At 41.4% G+C, this 19317-nt stretch overlaps 1 protein-coding gene across 10 annotated transcripts in view; it reads right to left on the minus strand.

Moving 5' to 3' along the window:
* DNAI1 (dynein axonemal intermediate chain 1) overlaps positions 1 to 19317 on the minus strand; it is a 130844-nt gene that overhangs the window by 100393 nt on the left and 11134 nt on the right. For 6 of the 10 annotated variants that reach the window (XM_085529734.1, XM_085529732.1, XM_085529735.1 and 3 more), the window contains exons 3-9: positions 17714 to 17800; positions 16653 to 16733; positions 15110 to 15224; positions 11153 to 11229; positions 9998 to 10141; positions 9455 to 9514; positions 7856 to 7990 (exon numbers count right to left, since the gene is read on the minus strand). In XM_085529734.1, coding sequence (XP_085385860.1) covers positions 7856 to 7990; positions 9455 to 9514; positions 9998 to 10141; positions 11153 to 11229; positions 15110 to 15224; positions 16653 to 16733; positions 17714 to 17800 — 699 coding nt within the window. Of the gene's footprint in view, positions 1 to 7855; positions 7991 to 9454; positions 9515 to 9891; positions 10142 to 11152; positions 11230 to 15109; positions 15225 to 16652; positions 16734 to 17713; positions 17801 to 19317 lie in introns of those variants that run through there. The other 4 variants (XM_085529733.1, XM_085529738.1, XM_085529739.1 and 1 more) reach the window with 4 other exon arrangements.

The following is a 19317-nucleotide window of genomic DNA, read 5'->3' on the forward strand; positions in this document are numbered from 1 at the left end:
CAAAAGGGTGTGAGAATGCCAAAGTATATGCAAAGTGTTTTGACAGCATGTTGCTCCAAGGACCTGAAACCCCCTCTAAATCCTGCTGCTGCCCCAAAGCCCCAACAGGGTTTCAAAGCCTTTCATCTCCAAACCCCTGCCAGGAACCAGTGACTGCCAGCACAGTATGATTTCCCCTACAGTCAAGACAGTAAAAAGAAACTTGTCATTCTTGGCACAGCCCAGAGATTGCCCTAAGCAGAAAAATTAAAAATGAAGCAACTTGCCAAAACTGCACTGTGCAGTCACAATCTGAAACAAGAATACAGCTGTGGATTATGTGCATCTCAATGCTCTGTTTCTTTTGAGGGCCCTGAACAGGCACAAGAGAGACAAGTTTTGTGGCAAAGAGCATAAAACCCATACAGAAAGGTGGCAGGATAAAAGAAAAAAAATAATTCTATAATCTGCAACACTTTTTACGATTACAGAGCTTGCATCTATCTTTGTTAATGTGTTCAGTCTTCTCCCACCTCAGAAAAGATAAAGTAGAATTTGGAAGAGTTCACAGAAGGGCAGTAAAGGTGACTCATGATCCAGGATAGTTTCTGTTCCAGGAAAAATTGGTTAGGCTGGGACTTGCCAGCCTGGAGAAGAGTTGGCTTAGAAAGACATGAGACAAGTCTGTGAGGTCCACTGACACACTGGAACAGGTTGCCCAAGGAGGCTGTGGATGCCCCATCCCTGGAGGCATTCAAGGCCAGGCTGGATGTGGCTCTAGGCAGCCTGGTCTGGTGGCTGGCAACTCTGCATGTAGCTGAAGGGCTGAAACCAAATGATCATTGTGGTCCTTTTCAACCCAGGCCATTCTACGATTCCATTACAGTCCTAAATAGTCCTGAAAGGATGGACAGTGGTTGACTAGTTATTGCCTTTTCCAATACAAAACCAGGGCTGTCAATAAAAGTTAGTGGAAGTCAACTTGGAAACAAAGAAAATGAGGTGATTCACAACAGGATGACACCTATGCAACTCCTTATCAAACGGTGTAGAAGATGCAAAAGTCATCAACTCTGGGAAAAAGCTGAAAGTAGCTGAATGCTGGACGAATATTTGGGTCAGGGAAGGATATGATACATACTTGCTGCGTTCTTAGCCTTTCTTACACATTCACTTGTGGTTAGAGCCCCAGCCACATAATGTGACCACTATTATGTTCTCCAGCTTTTGCCCAGGACAGTGGGAGAACTTGAGAACTGCATAGAATTTACTGTCACATTCAGAATTTCAAAAAGCACAGGGATTTATATTTTTAAATTTTAACACAGTTTGATTTTCTGCAAAATATTCCTTAGGCACTACGACTTCATAAGTATTGACAGAAATCAGAGGAAGAGAAAGGGGATACTTGAAACAACCCAAGTAGAAATCAATATTCCCAGTTGCTGAGGTTTCACTCTTTTGACTCTAAGTTGCTGTTACTGCTTCTGCCACAGCAAGATGTCTTCCTCTGAAACACTCTATAGAAAAAATAGCAATTCACCTTGCTAACACTTCTCCAGCGATATTGGGATCGTGTCTATAGAAATAGCGTGGGCTGCCACCAGCATATTGCTCTAAGCGAGCTTAGCTGACAGAGGTTAAGTGCTGAAAAGGTTACAACTTGATTTAGAGAAAGAGAAGAGCAATAAACACTGAAAAAGTAATAGTTACTGGGTATAAGGAATGGATCCCCTGGAGTGCTCCTGGTTTATCAGCAGTGCTATCGACGCTGTCCTCTGTTCACCTACTAAGTAGGATAAATTCTTTTCTTTTTTAACATGCTTGTACTGTGGGAAGGAGCTGGGAAAGAATGGCAGTGTTGTATCCATCAGACATGAGCAGTACTGTAGATCATTTCTCTTACATATGCAATGAAAACTGCACTGCAAGCTTTCTGAATTTCCAGCCTGAGAATCCATTCTGCACTGTAGAGCAGAAGACAAGGATTACTTTATTGTGTTCTCAAAGATGAATGCCAGGTCCTCAAACATCTATAAAATCTTGTTGTTGTCAGTGGGAAATAGGCTTTAAACTAAAACAAAACAAAACAAAAACAACAACAAAACTCTGTACAGGCAGGAACAATCTTCATTCCTGCCTGTTCATCATTCACTGAAGGTTTTCTGCTATGTAGGAAATTGTCCACATGAATTCAAAGAGCTTTAAGTCAGCTTTTTTATTAGGTAGCTATGCTGTAAGCAATGCAGTCATGAATAACCACATCTTTGGCACTAAACTGTATCAGAGTAAGTTATTTTCTCACTCAATCCTTTGCTATTTCAGGTTTGATTTATACTGAATCATACTGAAATAAATCCTCAGCGGAAACGATAGGCCTAATTTATCTTTTTTCAAGGATCTGTTTGAAACTTATTTTTTTCTTCGTAGGGCAACTCTGGTTTAGCAAGACAAATGTAATGAGAGCTCATCAGCTATTATGTTTGTTTTACTTGCTTCTGTGAGTAAATTACTTCTTGAGCAGCAATAATGTTACTGGAATCATCTGTTAAGATAGTTAATGGGTTAATACTTTGAAAATAAATGTCACAGACTCACAGAATGGCTCGGGTTGGAGGGGACCTCAAGGATCATAAATCTCTAACCCCCCCTGCCACGGGCAGAGTCACCAGCCTCCACATTTAATACTAGACCAGGCTGCCCAGGGCCCCATCCAACCTGGCCTTGAACACGTCCAGGGACGGAGCATCCAGAGCCTCTCTGGGCAGCCTGTTCCAGCACCTCACCACTCTCATGGTAAAGATCTTCCTCCTGACATCCAACCTAAATCTTCCTTCCTTCAACTTAAATCCATTTCCCCTTGTCCTGCTATTATCCGCCCTTACAAAGAGTTGACTCCCCTCCTGTTTATAGGCTCCCTTAAGGTACTGAAAGGCTGCAATTTCATCACCCCACAGCCTTCTTTTCTCCAGGCTGAACAAGCCCAGCTCCCTCAGTCTGTCTTTGTAGGGGAGGTGCTCCAGCCCTCTGATCATCTTTGTGGCCCTCCTCTAGACCCTCTCCAATAGCTGTCCTTCTTGTATTGGGGGCCCCCAGGCTTGGATGCAGTACTCGAGATGGGTCCTCAAATGGGCGGAGTAGAGGGGCAGTCATCTCCCTCTCCCTGCTGGCCATATGTCCTGGGTTTGTTGTACTATTCATTAGCACTAATTGTTTCATGTTTCCCACTGGCCAGTTGCAATATGCAACTCCACTTAACTGGAGCATGGAACAGGGCTTCTGCTGATCCATAAGTGTATTAGCAAACTCCACCCTAGAATCACTGCAGTAACAGCTCATATCTCTTACAACATATATGGCTGCTACAAGAATTCCAAGCTTTGAAAAAGAAAGCATAGAGCAGGTACGTTGTCCAGCCAGCACCTCCATGCACTGCAGACAGTTATTGCAAATCCCAAACAGAGGCCTTCACATTGAGTCCTGTCAAGCAGCTATTACTTTCTAGAATTGTACTCTCTGTTTATTTTTATTACTTGCTTTTAATACTGACACAGTGTAAACAGTAGAATGAAGACAAGGATGTTGGTAACAACTCATCCTGTCCTTTGGGTGAACAGCAGCAGGCAAACACTAATAAGAAGGTTAATTGCATTTGGTTTTCCGCTGTTATAAAAATAACTGGTGATTGTCCGAGAGCTTCCAAATTACAATTATGACCCTGTGATCTGGGCTATCTCACTGCACATATCTCAGGAAGAAGTAATGCTGTAGTAGGACAGATGTAACAGAAATGTTATTCCTCTGCTATCCCTCACACAAGATTTTCCAGCAATGTACCTTTCTTTTTATATCCACACCAAACTCACTGACAGATTCATGTTTCTCCCTTCCATTTCAAGCAGTAAGCCCTCACTTCATCCAAGACTTTTTCCAATGCTCCAAAATGCACAGCCTACCACTCCACCAGTCCTTCCCAATCTATACTAGCAACAGCCATTCCAGTTTACTTAATCATTTCCTCAAAGGCATTATACAGCAATAGATCTACAGATCAATAGGATTATCTTTATTGTATTTCCATTTTTAAAGAAAAAAACTTCTCCCTTATCAAAAGAAGATGAGATTATTTGGACACAGACTACTTTGCTAAACACATACTCCATTTCATATTTACTCCCAATTTTGTATTCTTCCTCTCTAAATTAACTCTACTGCCACGGACTGTTAAAGGTTAGACCAGTGGAATTGTTTTTTCTTCTCTTACACATCATCTGGCCTTGATATTCTCTAACTGCATCGTTTCACTCTCCTCTTGATAGATCTGCTAGAAGTCCTTATTGTCGGACATGTGGTTTTGTGTCTTGTCATCTCAAGGGTAAGAGGAGCTAGCTTGCATCAACTCAACAGCATTAGTCTCTTAATGTTGCATCCATGTCAAACAAGGTAATTTCTATGCTCACATAACAACATAAGGAGGGTCATACTGGATCAGACCAAGACTATCTCTGGGGTGGGATACTCTATAATCATAGGCATAAGCAGATGGCTCAGGAACAGTAAGAACAGGACAAGCAGATACAACACTTCTGCTTAGCTCTCCCCACTTTAAGCTATTTTCAGGTTTCATTTAATTTCTCTTTGGTATTCAGCCTTCTCTGTGTTCTATTTTGCTGCCTTTACTGAAAACTAAGGGAAAAAAATTAAACATTATATTGCTGCTCTTGGATGTAGCATAGCATATCCTCTTCTCTTCTCTTCTCTTCTCTTCTCTTCTCTTCTCTTCTCTTCTCTTCTCTTCTCTTCTCTTCTCTTCTCTTCTCTTCTCTCCTCTCCTCTCCTCTCCTCTCCTCTCCTCTCCTCTCCTCTCCTCTCCTCTCCTCTCCTCTCCTCTCCTCTCCTCTCCTCTCCTCTCCTCTCCTCTCCTCTCCTCTCCTCTCCTCTCCTCTCCTCTCCTCTCCTCTCCTCTCCTCTCCTCTCCTCTCCTCTCCTCTCCTCTCCTCTCCTCTCCTCTCCTCTCCTCTCCTCTCCTCTCCTCTCCTCTCCTCTCCTCTCCTCTCCTCTCCTCTCCTCTCCTCTCCTCTCCTCTCCTCTCCTCTCCTCTCCTCTCCTCTCCTCTCCTCTCCTCTCCTCTCCTCTCCTCTCCTCTCCTCTCCTCTCCTCTCCTCTCCTCTCCTCTCCTCTCCTCTCCTCTCCTCTCCTCTCCTCTCCTCTCCTCTCCTCTCCTCTCCTCTCTAGATCCATTTGTATGACAGGCAGATTGAGACATTTCTAAAAGTCTATTAGACTCCAGTCAAACACTTTCTGTCTTTCATTCACTTATACCATTCTTAGCCTTCATTCAGCTATAATTTTGGTTATCTCAATTGCTTCATCTGCTGCCTGCCACTCCCCTCTGCTCTGTCAAACCATTTGTTTTCTGATTTTTCTCCCCATTCCCCAGTGTCATGCATGACCTAACTCTACCTCTCCTTCTATAGCAGTGCCCTTCTGTTCAACTATCAAAGCTCTTTCTTTTCTCTGCCTTTGGCTGCATTTTTTTTATGGATTGCTTTCTTCCACAGTCAGTCACATGTTCTTCTCACCTCTAACTCAGTACTAGTACTGTTTTCCCTTTATTTTATTCTGATGTTTCTAATTCCTCACCTAACTCTACTATAGTCTCAAACTGTAGCTCTAGAGCTTGATGTTCTCTTTCACAGCTTCTTAACACAGGAAAAGCTTCCATCAGTGATCTGCCTCTGGTAATATCTGTTCTCTTTATTGTCTTCCTCCCTTTGGGCTGATTCCAGTATGGCCTCAGTAGCTCCACTGTCTACTTAGTTGATACCGAAATAACAGTGGGAATCAATAACTGCTTCTAGTCACAGGTTCCTTGATTTTAGCCATTGTGCAGATCACCTATATTTCCTGCTAGTGATTCCACATCTCCACCTCAACAACAGCCAAAGGCACAAAATGTGTAGCTGGAAAAGCCTTTTTTCAAATTGATATGTGTAACCAGAACTATATAACCTGTAAGTTAGAATTTGGAAGCCCACTTTTCCATTTGCTAACTTGAGATAAGAGATACAGATTGTGATGCCATCAATCTGTAACTTCCATAGAACCATCTAGGTTGGAAAACACCTTCAGAATTATCTACCAACCTAATTTACCAAGTCACATCACTAAGACACATCCCGTAGAGCCGCATCCACGTATTTAAAATACCTTCAGGATGGGGTCTCCACCTCTTCTTGAGTAACCTGCTTCAATGTTTCACCACCTTCTCCATGAAGAAATTCTTCCTAATGTCCAACACAAACCTCTGCTGTTGTATCATGTCACAAGTGATGTGTCCCATCACTTGTCACCTGAGAGAAAAGACTTGCACTCTTCTCACTACAACCTCCTTTCAGGGAGTTGCAGAGAACAGTAAGGTCTCCCCTCAGCCTCCTCACCTCCAGACAAAGCAGTTTCAGTTCCCTCAGCTACTCTTCGTAATACTTGTTTTCTAGACCCCTCTACAGTTCTGTTGCTCTTCTCTGCACACACTTGAGCAACTCAACATCCTCCTTATGATAGCAGTTCCAGAATGTGTATAGAACTACTTGTAATCAGATTGTAGTGCCTGGATGCTTTGGATTACTCCACATTGTATGTTTCCAGTTAGTAACTGGAAAATTCATCAGCTTTTTCATACACGTCGAACCATCCCACCAGTCTCGCAGTACATTTCAATGTCAAATACTGGCTCTGCTTAAAGAGGATTTCCATTACACTTTCTTATTGTACTTTCTGGTTTTCCTGTAATCACCCTGTAAAGTGCTACAAGTGAAAGACAAAGTACCAAAGGGAAGGATCATAAATACATAGATTTCAGCTTCCCACTGTTGTCAGTTGAACATGCAGTAATTATTTTTTTTTTTTTTAATTTTGTTTGTTTTGGGTTTTTTTTACAATGTGGTTTAATAGGTAGAATTTTTTTTCCACTTTAATGGTCAGCTTTTAGAACTCCACTCTTTAAACCCATAACTGCATTGCTGACTTCCCAACACTTACTCAGGCGAAAGGTTTATTAGTTTTATAAAGTACTGTGGGTATCAGTGGCACTATACACAGGAGGTGAATGTCAGAACACGTTTCTTGTCTGTTTAAACTGCGAGACTTTTAAGGCCTAAGGACTACTGAGAAAGCTCAGCCAGCCAAATCCTCTACAGCCCAATCAGTGTATGGTATGAAAGTGTGCTCTATTCTGTTTCAGGAGCCAGCTTACATTACAGAAGTGTATCCTAGTTACACTGATAGAGTTGCACATACAGGAGGGGCAAGCTATGAACTGAACTCTGTGCTCCTATTATACAAAATTTATGTGTATACAACTATAAATACATTATAATCATATTGCATTATCATTAAAATAATAAAAAGTAGCAGAATTTATTCTAATATGTTGTTTTAGTAGCATTTTGAAGAAATCCTAAATTTCTTTGCCTTTAAGATTAGAAGACTTAATGCATCCCACAGAAAAATCTGTACAAATTCAAAGAGTGTTTCAACTTATTTTATTCCTTTATCCCTCATATGGCTCATATGCTAATAAAATATGAGAAACAATCATGATAATGCTCTTTGAAATGAGCTTTGAAGTCAAGATTACAGTTTCACATTGTTTTGCACTCCTATAAAAAGTACAATACATCAAAAATGGAAGAAATCCCTGTTTTGGAAATATGGTTCCTAGCAAAAACCATTACTTGCATTTCTTAGGTCTGCTACATGCCAACTGACAGAACTTGCTGCAGAGTCAGCATGAGTTGCTACATTTCCCTGGCCTGCATAATTGAAGTGTTCTCTACCACTATCAGAAAGCTGCTTTTAGAGCTGTGAGATATACCTGTAATTCCATAGAAGTTAACTTTCTTTCCTTCTTCTTCTCCTCTTTCTTTGCTGTCTGACCTTTTGATTTTTCTTTCTCTTTTAACTTTTCCATTTTCTCAACCTCCACCACATAGGCATCATAGATCTTCCACTGAGAGACAGATAAGAGGCAGAATTTGTAAGGACTTGATTATGCTCCAGAAAAAAATCATCCACACAATACAAACAGTAACCTTGTCACTGGAATCAGCATAAAGCCAGTGGGCAAAACAGTGAAGGGTCAAATCTACATATTCAAAGCTTGATGTGGCATGTCTCACTTCTTGAGAATAAGGTATTATAGTACTGATAATTTCCCTTCCCCAACACTCTCCTTGGTGCTTTGACTCTGTAACTTTTTAGTAGGATATTCTGTTTGGCTAATGTACAGTGTTTAATAGGAAACATGTATTAAACATCTGTTCTGTGACATTTCTCATGTGGCTGGAAAATTAAATTGTAGCTGCTTAACACGATTTAAATCTTGGACTCTATCTCTGAAGTATATGATGAAATGGAAACTGAGACCAGTTTAACATCTTCTGCTAAGCCACATGCCAGGAATGTCTTACTTGAGTAGATTCAAAAGTAATTTTTCCACTTGAGAATTATTCATTAGTATTGCAGTGCTAGTACTGAATCTGAAGCAGTTATATTACTTTCAGCAAAGAGAAATGGTAATCTGAATCTGACACATCATCTTAAGAGGAGTATGACTCAGATACAAACGAGACTAAAATGTTGGAATATAGAATGTGCATTGTGTCATAAATTTGCAGGTGGAAGTGAGAAGAAAAAGATTTTCCAAATATCAAGGGAAGGGCAAAAAATGTGATGAAAAAAGCGAGAGAAGAAGCAGAACAGGGGACTTTGTAAGAAGAAATTATGAGCAGAAGGAAGAACAAGAGGCAAAAGAGTTGCGGAAAAAACAGCTTATGTTAAAATATTTTTTGACAGGAAAATAAAAAGAAAAGAATTTCTTCTTAGCTTTCAAAATTTCATGCACAATTTTTATATTCTCTGATTCTGAGGTCACCTCATTGTCAAAAAAGTAAAAAAGAAAAGAAAGGAAGAAGGAGGGGAGGGGAGGGAAGCAGAGGGAAAGGGGAAGGGAAGAATGTTGGACCACAGTTCTTCCTAAATGACCAGCTTACTGGCCATGCACTGATGGAAAATGATCAACAACAGAATGCTCCTCATCCTAAAGACAGCCATGTCCCAGTCTTAGAGTACCTCTAGGAGGTAGGTGCAGTTCCTGAAGAGCTCAGCTCAGCTCTTGCTGAAACCAGAACCATTTTCACAGTGTGGTTTTCCATTTCTAAATATTTAAAGCCTTTCAAAACAAACCAGCTGGGGGTTGGTGGTGAATGATCAATCAAAACCAGCTGACCAGACACCTGACCTCAGAAATAAAGTTTACCCATAAAAGCAGAAAATAGCACCATGTTTGTTTGCTCTCCAGTTCAAACCAGAACTCAAAGCCACAATACAGGAGTTCATTCCAGTACAAAGAATGCGAAGACAACAATTTTCCTGTATATTTTCCAAAATGGTTAATGAAATCAAAAGGATATACCTGGTTAACAGTGTCTGAAAAGTTTTTACAAGGTGTAGGCTCCGATTGGGATGCTCTTTCCTAAATTAAAAAAAGAAAAAAGAAAGCATAAAAAAGTGTAATTTATACACTGAGACGCTGTGCAGTGACATAGCCCAGCTGTGGAAACTACCTTCTCATAGCAGGTACTGAGAATAATATTGATCTTGGACTGATTCAGAGTCCAAATAATCCCCAGATCACTGCACAAACATTACTGGTTATGTTGCAAATACAGATTTTCTTGTGGACCAAGAAGAGGTGTAAGGATTTAAAGTAGCACCAAATTTTTATAGGCTGTTCTGGAGTCCTTAAGGCAAGAATTTTTTGGTCACCACTTTAACCCAAATGTGTTACCATTGTCAAATATTGTTTTGCCACACTGAAAAACTTATGTGATTTTTGTTTTCCTCTCTTACCAGCATCTACAAGGACTACACAGTATGATACAAACTGATGCTCCACTTGCCCACCCAAAGGAAAGGTTCCCTGGGTCAATGAAGGAAAATACAGCAGCAGTTGTACCCGCAAGGGGTTTTCACGCGTCCTTGAAGATCTCTCAATGAAGTTGAACTGGTTTGCAAGCTTCTTCTCCTTTTTTTTCGGCGGAGGAGGCTCTTCTGCTGCTTCTGCTTCACCTGCCCCCTCTGCCTTTGCCTCTTCCGCAGCCTGCAAGAGAACCCCAGAAGGATCAGGTACTTCCTCCTTTCTTTTGAAGCACTTACCAGACTGCTGGAATTTTGCTGCCTAGGAGCAGAGGCTGTTATTGAAGATTTGGAGGGGGACAATAATGAAATAGGCAAATAAGTGAGTAAGTCCAGCTGTGGCTGAGAGGATCTGGGGGCAGGTTGGGTAACATCACAGAGCAAAAGCTGTTTCAGCTAGACAGCAATGTTGGTTCCTATTGAAATGGCAATAGGTTGGCAAAGGAAAAAATTAAGATCAAAATATAAAAGATGATAATTAGGAGACTTCTAGCTATCAGAGCAAGGAGGTTCTGGACAAGTATCCAAATGGAGAAAGAGAGGAACAGGAAATGAAGTTACTTTAAAGCAGATACTGATATGAATAGGATAATATAGCATCAGTGCCTTTGATAAAATAAATTGGACCTGAGGATCAGAAGACTGTATTAGAGTCCCATGAATTTATGTTTTCACTGCTTTTGTAGACAGTCAACTCTATCTGAAACTAGTTAGAAATTGATTACAGGGCATGACACTGTGTTGGTAAGAACAAACTGTTCATAGCATATTCCTTTCCTGATCAGCCAACTGTTTCTAAGTCAGCCACACCTCAGTTAAGCTAGTTGTGCTTGCTGCTTTAATCTCTCCACATTTTATTTTTAACCAACTTCCCATTCATGGAAAAACAGATTTCACATACTGTTCAGAAATATTCCAGGTGCCAGCAAATTACAATCCATCATGACATAGTATCTGGATGAAGACAGAGCTAGTATAAAGGGACCTGCCATCCCGTGTACACCTTCTCCAAACCAAGGAAAGGCAGAAGGATCCCAGCTATTCAGGAGAAAGTGCAGGATCTCAGCTGAGGCATCTCAGGTACAAAAGAGTAGATTATAGAAGCATTTCAGTGAGCTCGTTTTATAATAAAGAGGGTTTCCAATCTAATATTAAAAATAAAAAGGACAGTTCTTAGCTGACTATGGAGAATTACCTGAGTATCTTCTGTGCTTTTTTCATCTTTAATCTCTGCCTGTTGAGATACCTCTGCAGAAGTCTCAGGAGCTTTTTCTGATGACAGAAAAGATAAGTGAATGAATCTAGGATAATAGGATACAATATATGATATTCTGCAGACTGTTCTATCTTCTTCAGTATTAATATAGAAATACATTCTTTTCTAATGCTTTCTCATTAGACAACAGAGTAACCAGTTCCCAGTTTGCAGGGTGATTGCTCAAAGACATAGAAAGCAGCATTACTAGACCAGACTGCAATAATTCTCACTGAAATGTGATAAAAACTCTGATTTTCACTCAAAAATTCTGAAATGAATTCTGATCTGAATAACTGTTTCTGGAGTATCCTTTCAGCTCTGGACCTTGCTGCACTCTAAAAATGTCTGCTGTTACATACAACTATGAGCAATGCTCTCAAGGTACAGAAGAGCTATAGTGTGATTTGTTCTTATTTATACAGATAAAAATAAATGTACTAGCTGCCTGCTGGGTTAAACCACAACACCATATTAAGACAATGATGGATATCTACATTCCAGTCACAGCCTTGAGTGTGTAGTGATGCTAGCTAGCATCGAGCTGGTTTAAACTGATTCATTTGCACACAAAGAAAAGCATTGCCAACACCAACAATCCATGCATTTGTGGCAATGACAATTCTATTTAGCATTCTGTCATACTTCAAATCATTGTACGTATTTTGTTAAGTGTAAAAGAAAAGAGGCTCTACCCCTCCAAGGCCACTGGTAACAACTGCTCTCAGGAACAGTGATATCATTGCGTTACCACCTTGACAGGACATTCTTTGTGGCACAGCTTCTTTCTCAATCAGCCACAACATGAGAAAAATCACTAAACACTTCTTCCCTGAGGAAAATCCTAACCTAGGAATGTTTCCTGACAGCACAGCTTCCTAGTGTCTGATTAAAGCATGTTACCTGACAGGTAACATAAGTATAGCAATACTAGAGCCACAGAATGGTTTGCATTGGAGGGGATCGTTAGGACCATCTGGTTCCAGCCCTCTGCTATAGGCAGGGACTCATCTCATTAGACCAGGCTGCTCACAGCCCCATCCAGCCAGGCCTTGAATGCTTTCAGAGAAGAGGCATCCACAGCCTCTCTAGGCAGCCTGTTCCAGTGTCTCACCACCCTCACAGCACAGAATTTCTTCCTAAATCTACTCTCCTTCTGTTTAAATACATTTCCTCTCATCCTCTAACTATATACCTTTGTAAAAAATCCCTCCCCAGCCTTCCTGTTGGCCTCCTTCAGGTACTGGAAGGCCACTATAAGGTGTTCCCAGAGCATTCTCTGCTCCAGGATTAATCCCAGCTCTCTCAGCTTGTCCCCACAGGGGAAGAAGAAGGTCCATGAAATGTGAAAAAAGGGTCTGACCAGTTAGGAAGAATATAGAAATGTTGTCAGGGCCTGCAGGGATGCAACGAGGAAAGCTAAAGCCCACTTGGAATTGAATCTGGCAAAAGTGATAAAGGATAATAAAAAAGGTTTTTTTAAGTATGTTAACTGTAAAAGGAAGACTAGGGAGAATGTGGGACCCCTATAAGTGAGGGGGGTGTTCTGATAACATGGGTGCTGGGAAGGCAGAGATACTGAACAACTTCTTTGCTTCTGTCTTCAGTGAAAAAGCTCCCCCTCAGGAATCCCAGACCCTGGAGGTTAGTGAGAGGGTCTGGGGAATGGGAGACGTGGGAAGAGGTGGCCTGTGAGCGACTAGGCAACACCAACGTTCATAAATCCATGGGACCCAATAGGGTGCATCCACAGGTACTGATGGAGGTGATTGCTATATCATCTTTGAGAAGTCTCGGAGAATGGGTGAGGTGCCTGAAGACTGGAGGATAGCCAGTGTTGCTCCAGTCTTCAAAAAGGGCAAGAAGGAAGATACGGGTAAATACAGGCCAGTCAGCCTCACCTCTGTCCTTGGATGGTACAGCTTGTGCTGGATGCCATCTCCAGACAACTGGGAGAAAAGGAAGTAATCAGGAGTACTCAGCATGGGTTCACCAAGGGGAGGTCGTGCTCGACCAGCCTGGTGGCCTTCTATGATGTTGTCACCAGCTGGGTGGGTGGGGGGAGAGTGGATGTAGTCTACCTTGATTTCAGCAAGGCATTTCATACCGTCTCCCACAACATCCTTATAACAAAGCTGAGGAAGTGAGGGATAGATGAGTGGACAATGAGGTGGGTTGAGAACTGGATGACTGGCGGAGCACAGAGAATCATCATTAGCGGTGCAGAGTCCAGTTGGAGACCTTTAGCTAGTGGTGTTACAGGTGCTGGGTCCAGTCTTGTTCAGCATCTTCATCAATGACCATGACAAGAGGATAGTGCCCACCCTCAGCAAGTTTGCTGATGATACGAAGTTGGGAGGATTGGCTGACATGCCTGAAGGCTGTGCTGCCATTCAGTGAGACCTGGACAGGCTGGAGAGCTGGGCATTAAGAAATGAGATGAGGTTTAACAAAAGCAAGTGTAGAGTCCTGCACCTAGGGAGAAATAATTGCATGCAGCAGTAAAGATTGGGGGATGACCTGCTGGAGAGGAGCTCTGCTGAGAGGGACCTGGGTGTCCTGGTGGATGACAGGTTGGCCATGAGCCAGCAGTGTGCCTTTGCAGCCAAAAAGGCCAACGGCATACTGGGGTGTATTAAAAAGAGCATGTCAAGCAGGTCGAGGGAGGTGATCCTCCCCCTCTACTCTGCCCTGTTAAGGCCTCATTTGGAGTACTGTGTCCAGTTCTGGGCTCCCCAGTACAAAAAAGATATAGATCTCATGGAGAGAGTTCAATGGAAGGCCACAAAGATGGTGAAGGGCCTGGAGCATCTCCCCCATGAAGAAAGGCTAAGTGAACTGGATCTGTTTAGCCTTAAGAAAACTGAGAAGGGACCTGATCCAAGTCTATAACTATCTGAAGTATGGGAGTCAAAGTGGTGAGGCCAGACTCTTCTCAGCAGTGTGTGGAGACAGGGCAAGGGGAAACGGCCAGAAACTGGAGCATAGGAAGTTCTGCACGAGTATGCGCAAGAAGTTCTTTACGGTAAGGGTGATGGAGCACTGAAACAGGCTGCCCAGGGTGTTGTGGAGTATCTGGAGATATTCAAGACCTGCCTGGACACCTACCTGTGCGACCTGGTGTAGGGAACCTGCTTTGGCAGTGGGGTTGGACTTGATGATCTCTGGAAGTCCCTTCCAATCCCTACGATTCTGTGGTTCCACAATTCGGTGAGTGCAAGCATCCAGCCAGTTCCACATCCAGCCAGTGGTTCGTCCATCAAATCTATTTTTCTCCAATTTGGCAACCACGGTGTCATGCAGGACAGCATCAAATGCTTTGCACGAGTTCATGTAGATGACTAGCTCAAATCAAAGGTTCAACTAGCTCAGTGTCTTATATCTCACACTGTCTACTCGATATCATGATAAGAGAGGAAGAATGTGCCAAGTATATAACAGTTTCCCAAACACTCATCTTGCCTCTGAACAAATCTGCTTTAAGACTTTAAACCATGGCTGAAATTCTCAAAGCAGGATAAGGAGCTTGGACATGTATGTCCAGCCAATTGTAGTAGAAGATACTTAAAGACATTGAATAGCTCTGAAAATGTCAGCGGGTGGTGTTAACCTGGCTTCAAAAGCAGGTATCGTTTTCTACACCGTGGCAAACATCTATCTGGCTGTGTGTATGTTCTTCCATTTTCATTTCTTGAGGAAGATGCAATCTGTTTAATTCTGCGGTTGTGAAGTATGATTATATCCCTCACATTGAATAAATTAGTGAGAACTGTTGTAGGTAAGTGGATGGTTGAAGTGGGTGATCTTGCAGGTCTTTTCCAACTTTGGTGATTCTGTGATTTTAAATGATACCAGTGCCCAGATGAAAATGATTGTGATTTCAGAAAACAAACCAACCTGATCTCAGGCTCTGCCGTCTGCCTTCATCAGAATCTTTGGGTATCAGGTTCCCCTTTAAAGAGAAGTGAATGGCTGTTTGATCTATATTGCTTATTGGCTTGTAAGCTCGTTCCTATAAAAATGAAAAAACAATATGATCAGCATGGTGAAACATATTTTTAAGCCAGAAATACTGTTTGGCCTAAATTGCTAAAGCTAATAAGTCCCATACTGATAAAATGTTTGCTGTTAACATTTTTACACTGAGTTTCTTCCAGCAGTTATTTATATCTCAAGACACTGAAAGTCATACATTAAAAATACAAGGAAAAGAAGTGAGAACATGAAACCTCAGGCTCTCCAAAACAACCATAGAAAGGGAGTTTAAATATAATTCTAGTACATCTCTATTGCACAGCACTCCATAAAAGATTTCAATGTTCTGTTGTGCTGAGATACCTGAATGAGCTGTCATTCCTATATGAGAGCAGCACCACACAGAGAGAGCAGCTCTGATTTGGAAACAGTACAAGCTCTTAGCACTGTGCTCAGGCTTATAAGCACTACACTAATTCAGCTATTTGAAGCTAATTTTATTGGCACTTGCTTGAAGGTCACCGTACAGAGCAGTCATGCACTCAGGTTCAAACTACATATTAAGACGTAGAGCTACGCCTAAAAGCAATCAGAAGTAACTGCAGAGCACAGATGCTTCAGTAGTTTCCTTCTAAAAATATGAATGCTTCCTGTATCCATGAGAGCATAGTATTGAGCCCACTTCACTTACTGTGGAGGACTTGAAGATATGGACTGCTTGTCGCCTGCTCATATCCCATAAAGATGGAAAACATCAACACCCAAGTAGAGGAGAAAGATACCCCACTAGCTTCCAGAAGACCGGAATTTTTCTGGTGATGTAGTGTAATGGTTGTCAGACTATTTAGAGTAATGCAGAGATGAAACAAGCTCAGGTCTATTTCACCTGCTTGTCTGTTCCCTGCCTAAAGCTGGCATTAATCCGAGCCAGAGCTGGAAGAGCTGTCCCTAGGGACTCTCATTTCTTTCAGGAGGTGCGACCCTTCTGAGGGAGTGGGGGGAGGCAGAGCCACCCTTCCCCTCTGCCCCTGCCTATGCTGCTCATAGTAAATGCTAGCTGGAGAAAGCCTCTCCGGGGTAAGGCAGCATACACAGACATATGAAGGTGTGACTCTTGGATGTTTCCTGGCAGTATTTGATGCACCCTCCCCTGCTCATTCCTACTCATCATTAATAGAGCCCTTGTCACTGATTTCATAAAACATATTTCTGATTTTTTCTGTATTTTTTTAATGCAAACAACTGAATCTTGATCTAAGGATACTGAGGCATAACTGCTTATAGACCAAATAGATGACTGCCTTTTATCCTCTAATACTTCCTCTTGAAAGTATTGCCAGTAAATATGCAAAAGATGAAGCCGTATAAAAATAAATCACCTGATAGGAGGAAATAAAAAGAAAACTCAGAAACAGTTAATTGCAAAAAAACCTCATTCTTGTTTTAGAGGTCATTCCACACTTACTTTAAAGTTGTATCTGACGATATTCTTTGGAGCATGTGGATTATTTGCTGTCAGAACACGTGTAATTTCCTTTTTTAATTCCTTTGGAAGAGAAACAAAATAGCATCATAAAGAAAACTTCACTGTTATTACAAAATAGAACATACAAAGATCACCAGGTTCTTTATACTCAGTTCTAAGATGTTTGCTGCAAGTACATTGCTTGCATTTGAAGCCTCCACAAGAACAGTGGTGTGAGTCAAGGTAGCTGAGAGCGGCATCAAGAACAAAATCATCTTGCTTCCTATTGTAACACTCTGGTGGGTTTCTTGGAATTCTTTAGTCATCACGTTAATTTTTGTCTAAGCTGTGGTAGCACTTGAAAAATGCTAGCTGCATTTGTATGGCAAAAATGACAAACCTTTGTCTTGAAGTACACACATTCTATAAATCCAGTAAACACTCAACACAGTAGCAGTTCTTGCAAGCTCAACCAGTTCAAACAAAAAGTAGTACTGGTGTCAACAGATTTTACTGCTTGAGGAGGAGGAAGTATGCGTAGCTTCCTTTTGAGAGATGTTTGGAGGACAGGAAGCAACACTATGGTTTTATACGGCCATTAGAAGAGAGAAAAATAATGTTAGAAGGGTGATTGAATGCATTAACCAAGAGGGCAAGAAATGGCCTTAAAACAAAAGGACCCCCTCTATGTATGACTCTGTGAGTCAAACTCACTCGGGCTCCTGAAAAGCTCAGGGTTAGCACTGGTGTCTTCCTTATCTGAGGGAGGACTTGGCCCCATTCCCCTCCTGGATCAATTCCATATAGATTTACTTTGCCTCAAACCCAGAGCTGTTTCAAAGCACACTCTCCCCACTTTCCTGCTGAAAGCCATTTTAGTTTGTGCTCCAGACACTGTAGATTAACAGCTATTAGTCTTACTCTTGCAGAAGTTCCTCCAGAAAAAAAAAAAAAAGGAAAAAAAGAAGGCAAAAAAAAAAAAAAAAGGGTAAGAGGTAGGCTTCAGTTTATGTAATTTTGCACACCTCTCATGACAAGAACAGACATTGTTTTGTACTCACGGCTTCAGTCAGTTCCAGCTGACCTAGAGGTCTGACCACATTTGACTCATCCACTCCTTCTCCACCTTCAGTGGCTGTATCTTCATCCTAGCACAGGGAAAGGAAGTCAATTCAAACACCAGGAATGTGATTGGTTTGCTCACTCACAGAGGCACTTCTGTATGAATGGTGCAAAGACCACCAGCATTTCCCTGATCATGTTTGCAGAGAACAGACCAGATAGCCCCAAATTTGTAAGTACTTGGCAACAATAGTTCAATGGGTTGGAGGAGATCCTGTCTGGAGGTAATTCCAGGCCCACTATAAAACAGGAGCAATTCCAATAACAAAACTCAAGAAACTCCACTTGAATTTCAGTTTAAAAGTTGACAGTTGTTTCTTTTGACCACATAATTACCCAAATAACCCATACTTAAACACTATTCAAAGGCATAATTCAAGTACTTTTAATAACTTCTTAAGTGTTATAAGCTACATTTAGAAATTAGATTAAGATATTAAGCTGCTAGGATGTGACTTCTGGATGAATGCTGTTTTCTTGCAAAGTCCAGCAGCTCTGTATGCCTACAGTGGTGAAAGCTGCTCTCCTGGGGCTGGGCTAGGGTTGATATCATGATATGGTATCATTAATAGGAAACGGATCACAGAAGGGATGAATTTCAATTACTGGTCATTACAGATAAACTGCTAGAACACGAGGTTGCTGATTATGGCGTTTAACTGCTCAGCATAAAGTTTCTCCCTCAGTCTGAAATGTGTAATGAGTTGTTTTAAAATAAATCAATCACTTTTTTAAATACAGGTCTCTCTGGTCTATTAAACTTTATAGCCATATGGAGCTGCCAATTAATCCAGGGTGTAAGTGAAGGCTGTTTGCAAGACCTAGCAAAGCTATGCTATCAGCAGAGCACCACCAAAGTTAAAAGCACAGCGATGTGTAAAAGCATGCAGTGCCTTAAAGTAACAGAGAATTTTGCATATGCCAGAAGCCAGGGAAATTCACAGGCTGCAACCTTTTTCTTCTAAGGGTAAAGGAAGCCAAAATGAAACAAGCTAGAAGGAAGGTCAGGCTCCTCAATTCTCAGAAGACTATGAGGGCAGAACAGTTGTCTGTGATTTAATGCTACCCACATGAACACCTGCTTGTAGGACATTTATCATACACAACTCAATGCCACTTAGTTCAGAGCTGTTATTTTTCTAGTGACAAAGATAAAAATAGTGTTGGGTTTTCTGTGTTTCTTTCATTTTTTATTTGAAAGTCAATAACCTTCCTTTTTAAGAGACTAAAAAGGGGGGAAAATAACAGGACTATAATTTACTCTAAGAAGGTAAAACACTGTTTGTCACAAGGTCTCTTTAAAAGCATGTAAATTGTACTTCCCCCATTCATACCAATGGCGATAAACCCATCTACATCAGCTTGTGTTCTGTCTCTATAAAAGAAGAAGGTAGATTAAGGTTGTTATTCTAAGCACTTATCTGCCTGCCAGTGAAAGAATTATCAGGAGGTCCACAGTCAAAAAGTTAACAATGTTTTCTCTTATGCTTGTATTCCTATGTTAATAAATGAATCTGGAATATGTTTTGAATTTTCCAACCAG

This window comes from Coturnix japonica, chromosome Z (assembly GCF_054131305.1).
Source record: "Coturnix japonica strain WE chromosome Z, WE-NBRP24, whole genome shotgun sequence".
Lineage (NCBI taxonomy): Eukaryota > Metazoa > Chordata > Aves > Galliformes > Phasianidae > Coturnix > Coturnix japonica.